The sequence below is a fragment of the Lytechinus pictus genome, unplaced genomic scaffold (genome assembly GCF_037042905.1).
Source record: "Lytechinus pictus isolate F3 Inbred unplaced genomic scaffold, Lp3.0 scaffold_19, whole genome shotgun sequence".
Taxonomy (NCBI): domain Eukaryota; kingdom Metazoa; phylum Echinodermata; class Echinoidea; order Temnopleuroida; family Toxopneustidae; genus Lytechinus; species Lytechinus pictus.
In genome coordinates, this window is record NW_026974140.1 from 14,791,396 (window position 1) to 14,798,428 (window position 7,033).

Here is a 7,033-nt window from a genome sequence, read left to right on the forward strand (position 1 = left end):
CTGTTAATCTACTTATCCTTAATTGATGTGACAAAATAATCATCATGATTTTCATGCAGTAATTTTTTTTTGTACAAATGATAATGTAATTATTGTAGTAGTGATGATATTAATGATAACATAGTCAGAAGTAATGCTAAACTTGTAATATTATCAGTAAGAATGGGGCATGCATATTGTTTATTATTTCATATAATAAAAGATGATATACAAGACACTTTTTGTTCACTTTAGAAATTACAAAATAGTCATAAAGTAAAATAGAATTCTGTTAGCATTTTCCAAGTCGGAAAGTTTGCATGATCAATTATATATACCTCTTTAAATAAATTTATCATTTTCTATGGTATAGGAAATTAAATATGAGTTGGATTTATTTACATTTGTCACTTCTTAAAAATGTAACATCAGTTCTTATTACTATGATATAGATCTCTAAATAACGCATATCTAAATGTATCATATTATTAGTTGTAGTTGTTTAATATATTTTGGTTGGTATTTTTTTCAATTTTCCCATCTTTTTGCAGCGTTTCCTGTTTCTTCTCAAGCCAACACGTGATTGGGAAAACAAAGAGAAACGGTTTCAAGCCAAGACCCATCTACCACTGGCATATGAGAAAGATGTTGAGCTAGACTCCCTCAAAACCAACGGGATGTATGCGTAAGAAGACAATGGAAGGAGTAGTATCTTTCTCCTTGCCGATACCTAGAAGAAGATTAAAAGACAGGAATGTTGTTTGTGTGTTAGAATTTAGAAGCTGAAGTTATGCTCTTTGGATTTTTTCTTTTTTTGTCTTTTGTGGCAGTGATTTTAAGAGGGAATATGACTTGTCCCGATTTAAATCATGATATATCAAGATGGGAATAATTCTTCTTGCCTGTTTGTACATGAAAGAGAATGTTAATATCTTGATTTGTAACTATATCAGATTTTAATCTCGCCATATGTAATTATACAAAAGAGTATTTAATCTCTTTGATTGGTAATTATACAAGGGAGGCTATTATCTCTCGATTTGTAAATAATCAACTGGGAATGCTAATCTCTCGGTTAGTAGAATAGAAAGGGACCATACTGATCTCTCATTTTTAAGATATAGATGCGGAGTATGAATCTGCTTTTTGAGGAATTTTGAAGGATAGAATGGGAGCTTTGCATTCCTGATTTGCAAAATATCACGGAATGATTTACTCCATATTGCATGCCAAAGAATAGTTTCTTATTAGTAGAAGATGGAGTTAGCTTTGCAGCAGATCAGCTCAAAGGCTATGTGATAAAAAGGTGAAATTAATGTTATTGTGTTGCGTTTGGGAAAAGACTTCTAACTGGGAATAATTGAAGTACTCTTGGAGAAGTGGTAAGGAATCAACGTTCTCAGGTACAATGATACGATGATTTATACTCTTGATGACAAGGATGTTTGGGGAGGGTACAAATAATAAACGATGTAACAATCATGGGTTCAAAGGTTTTAACTTTTAATAAGAGATGAATGAAAAAAAAATGAGAAGGGGAAATACATGCTTTTGAGTTCTTTCAACATTGAAGATATCTGACTTGTGTCAAACAAGCTCTTTAGTCTTTACTCACTCCACTTTACTGTAACATTCTCACGAAGGAGTTGAAATGCAATGAACGATTCCTATAATTGAATAGAGAGAGAGCTCTCAACATTTATTTCGACCTTTACATGGCAATTTGTGACAGTTTTAATAGACATCTTCCGTTTGAAATAGTATAGAATTTTATGGTGTTATACATGTATTCTATATTACCACACTTGAGTTCAGGCTATTTTTTGGATAGTGTTTTGATTTGTTTTTCATTTGAATTATTCATGTTTGGATATGACAGTTATACAGTATAATCATAGAGCCATGATACAAAAATATTTTATTTTATTCTTCCCTTCTTCCATTACAAAGAGTAATTCTTCCAGGGATTTTAAACTGATTCTACACATGTTTATTAATGGATTAATCATGATTGAGATCTTCTATGGAGAATGGAGGTAGAAGGAGAGAGATAAAGTGCTAAACTCTGACCAAAGGCTCATTAAAGTTTGATTTGAGTCCACTCATGTCTTATCATACTACTTATACATTCAGAGACTAGTTCAACCATGGTTTGAATCCTTGGTTCAACTATATATATAAGTCATTGAAGCAGGAGACTAAAATTCTAGTAAATAACAACCAATATAACAGCAAGACAGGTTTTCACATATGGCTTTCCATACTTTATACCACTTATGTAAAACCATGGTTTAAATTTAGTACCCTATTGTAAACAAGAAGTTATTATTGCTTTATATTTATTGTCCATATGTATATTTTATCAGGTTATGTACAAACTTATTAGTTTACTATGTTGTTATTTTGATTTTGTCTGGCTTCCTCATTTTGTAATCAATGTAGGCCTACCGTATTTACAACTCGGTTATCTTTAAAAAATATATTAGGTGGAAACATCGGTTTCTATGCAAACTTTTTTTTACTGTTATTAATTTTACTAAAGCAGTAGTAATTTTAGTAGTAATGAGTGGGGGAACTTTTTGCCAACAAATATCCACCATATGTATGGGTGGCATTACTCTACAATGAGCAAAGGAGATTTTGAACCTTAATGTCCTAAGAAATGCATTTTAAAATGTGTGTAATGATGAGGTAAATAGTTGTTTTGGTAGGTGCCTTTTGTGATACCTAATAACTTGTGCAATCAGAAACTTCTATTTTAGAAATCCGATTTTGCTGAACTTATTGTTATATATTGATAAGTGCCACAGTAATGATACATAAGTTAAAAAATGACATTACTTGTTTTCTTTAAAATTGGAGATTGATACACCAAAGAAGAGTAATCATGAAAACATTTTATAAATATGAACTTCCAGTAATTGTTCATAATTATGAAATTATACATGGCTTACTAAAGTAATAGAGCTTTCGCTTCTACCTCGAGATGATTTATTACAATATCACATTCTTATATCACTTCTAGTTTATAGTGAAAAATATTGCTCAATTAATATCTCTCACTCCCGGATCTCAAGATTATGGTCTTGTATTCATTCACAGGAAGAACAAAGGGAAGAAAACCAAGAGGAGATTTCACGGGAAAAGATTACTCTTAAATTATGATCACTATGTGATTTTGAAGAAATCTTTTTGCGTACACAGTCGCAAATCTCTGAAGCAATTTCTTTTTTAAATGAGATCTTTTATTTTTGGGCAACTGATATTTCTATCACTTCTATTGATGATATGACTAGTGATCATGTTATTATACTTCTCATGTCATGATATATTGTCATTCAGTAAGCCCTATCGTATACAGATTATATACTATGATTTATTATCACAAGGTTATTATTATATAAAATGGAATATTAATGATAAACAGGGTGATTTAGGCTGCTAAATATGAATTCAATTTTTATTCAGGGTAGTACTATCAATTTTTAAGTCAAATTTTCATTTATGTCATATTTTCAAGAATAAAAAAGGGAATTAAGGAGGATGATTTTAAACAAGTTTTATTCAAAGTATGTAATGGGTGAATGTAGACTGCTTCCTGTCTCAAACATACACCCCACACATATTCTTATCTGAGTTTTCAAATCAGTACTTTGCTATTTATGGCAGAAGCAAAATGCATCATAAAAAGCATATTCACAGTCGACATGTCACTTTGTTAATCCATGACATACATGAAAATTCGTGGAGAGGTTCTGATATTACTTCTTTTATCACCTTACTCTGTTTCATCCCTAAAACATGTCATTGTGAGTGTGATTCTTATTTTTCCTCCTTTCTCAATAACAGTAGTCTGAACAATTTCCATTTGTTTCTATGCAAATGAAAAGTAAGAAAGAGTACTTGTTTAAGTCTTTAAATTATGTGATATATCTAATAATCGTGCCTGTCGTGATCACTTGTCAAAAGATAGTAGTAGTGTTCTTTGTTTGATATTGAATATGCGCTTTTAGATGAAGAGATGCCATCAATGTGAATTTATGTAGTGAAAAAGTCGTGTATGCTTTCTTGACTTCTTTTATTATTTACTGGAAATCCCTAGTTGCAATGGCCAAGCATGGCAATGACTAGACTTTATAATAGTTTTTATTCTTTGAAATTAGATAAGCTGAATGATGTGCAAGGATATAGGATTTATACTATGTTATTCAAATAGAGAATGAATGATCTGAAATAACTTAGAATCCGTAAGAAGCATGGCTATTTCATAATGATGACTCCTAATATGACTTAGATGGTATACTTTGTTATTTCAAGTTGACTTGACAACAGTGTCATGTCGACTTGATTAATTTTGAAAGTCAACATGTCTACATAACGGCATGACAACATGTGACCATTTAGAAGTGGACTTGATGTACTTCATGTCACTGTCTTTCAAGATGATATGATAAGATGGAATGCCAAAGAAAGAGATTAGTGCTTTGATTAGGGCATTATAATTGGTTAGTCTCCTGTCCAGCGGTAAATGGAAGCAGGTGTCTAGTGTCTTAATGGTGTTATCAGAACTTAATACTCTGAAAATGTGATCACAGATATGATTTGATTTTGTCTAGTTAACTTCATGCACCCATAAAAAAGTAATCCTTTGTATAAATCGTTATTGTAACTCAAAGATATCAAACCTGATAATGAAAACGGGGCATCCAAAGTATTTTGATATGTTCATCCATTCCCATTATGCTTATTTAATAGAATTATTTACTCATCCTGGCTGTTCACAATGTATGGTATCATTGTTATGCATCAACGTGCATTATATTTTTCATATTATGTTTAAACTATTCCATTGTATACGGTGAGACCCATCTTGATCACAATTCATGACCCTTCTTTGGGAACATGCAGATTTTTTGTTAAATATATTTATAACAGAATATTTTGTGTATATTTTGATGATAATTCAATGGATGATGATCTCTATTGTATATGGAAGAAATTCATGAAAAGAATCGAATTCCCTGAAGATCACATGAAGTAATTTTTAATTGTTGCTTTATAATCAACAACTACTTAATTTTAGATTCCTTTGAAACATTCTTCCTGGAAGATGTAGAGCAAACGCCCATTATTATTATGATTATATTTTACATATATTGTTTGTTTTTCTGTAAATATTTCTACAAGTTTGTGCTACAGATGGGGATAAGCAAGAAGACGTACGCTGTATAAGAAATCATCTTTAGATCTGTGTATTAGATTTTGTTTTGAGCAATGGAGGCAGAATATCAACTATAATACTTTTCTTTTTATTTTATTTTATTTTTTTCACCATTATATAGTTGTTAAGAATTTCCATGAATTTAGCAAGTTTCGTTGTTGTTTTAACCTATGGTAGTACTTAGGCTCGAATTTACTAAATTTTAACAATGTTTGGATAAAAATTTGATAATAGAATTTATTTACCACAGCTTACTCGACATGCTTCAGACTATCAATCTTGAATAATATTTCACATTTTATTTGACCCAACGAAAGTAGAGGGCCTCTACGTTCATTGAGCTGACCATAGATGATAAGAAATAAAAATATGGTCACATCAATGCCAATGCTGCTGAGATCTTGTGAATGATAACAAGATCCTTGTCTAGATTCTGTGTCGATATAGCCAAGTTCACACTTAGGCTTCATCACTGTCACTGAATCATGCACATGAGCCATAAACAAAATGTCATTCCCTCAATTCTATTTTCAAATACTTACTTCGCTTATTTCAGTAATATATTTAATGTAAACGGAAACCAAAGGTTGATTTTTATTTAGATTGATTCCATGTTTGAACTGGTTGGCAAGATATATTTGATGTGTGTTCTTCCAAATTCCGATCTTCTCTTTTATGTTTATTGCTCTTACCAATTTCATATGTAACCCACCCCCATGTTCTGATTTATATTATGTTTCCATGTTTCATTTTTTTTGTCATGAATATGTATGATTTGTAATCTATTAAAGGCATATGAAGGACGAAGCCTCTTGTAAACATCAATTCACATTTATATCCACCTTCATTTTTACCATCACATTTTTACATTGAACAGTCTTTAAAATTGTTTCCCAATCTGATCAAAATTATATGACTATCTAAAAGAGCATCAAACTTCTTGAAAACCAGGGATAGTGACAAGTACTATTTCAATAATATTGTATAAATTTAAGAGCGCCATCATTTGAAATAGAATGGATAGTATCGATTTATTCAAAATGATATGATTGTCAGGAGAAGTATAGTCGGATGCAGAGTTGTAAGTTAATTTTGACAAGTGTTGCTCGTAATTGTACCCTTTTTACCTTAATTATAATAGTCCATAGAGAGCGGCCTTTTGTATCAAAAACATCTTTATTACTTATTATTTCTTATTAACACAATGAAAACTGTAAGGGGTAGTGATCGTAGAATATAATAGTACTTATACATGACGGACTTTTCATATTCAAACGCTTTATAAGCGACGTTGCCGTCCATATACAAGTTGATTATCTTGTATGTATTTTGTGACGTTTTTTTGTGGTGAACAAAATCAATCTTTTTTTTTTCTTTTTTTTTCCACCAGGTAATAGACATCCTCGAAATACATGTTTGGGAGTTTCTCTACCCAGTTGAGGCAAACGCATTTTATTTTCCAAGTGACAACTTATACATGTGCTTTAGGCACATGTATAGCTTTGATATTTTGATGTTCTATAATATTTTGTTGATTTTTTTTTTAAATTCTGATTGTCTTTAATATTATGAGCGTAGTAGTTAAGAAAGTCAAGCCACTTTGAACAATAAAAAGTCCTTCAGACAAAAATGTTGTAGTAAATCTAGATTTGTATATCATTTGGTGGATCAAGTATTTTGATGATTTTTTTGAAGTATTTTGAAGATACGCGGCCATGGTGGTGGTGGTTGTGATGGTAGTGATGATGATGATGAAGATGATGATGGTGGTGGTGGTGTTAATGATGGTGATAATAATGTTGGTGATGAGGATGATAATGAAGGCGATGATAA

The 7,033-nt window shown here is 31.1% G+C and overlaps 1 protein-coding gene across 2 annotated transcripts in view; it reads left to right on the forward strand.

The window, feature by feature from the left end:
• The window catches only part of LOC129260586 (sodium- and chloride-dependent glycine transporter 1-like), a 32,689-nt gene extending 25,859 nt beyond the window's left edge, over positions 1-6,830 (forward strand). For both annotated transcript variants that reach the window (XM_064114541.1, XM_064114542.1), the window contains exon 15: positions 531-6,830. In XM_064114541.1, the coding sequence (XP_063970611.1) occupies positions 531-668 (138 nt within the window). In that variant the 3' untranslated portion in view covers positions 669-6,830. The remainder of the gene's footprint in view (positions 1-530) is intronic.
• Positions 6,831-7,033: the final 203 nt, after the last annotated feature.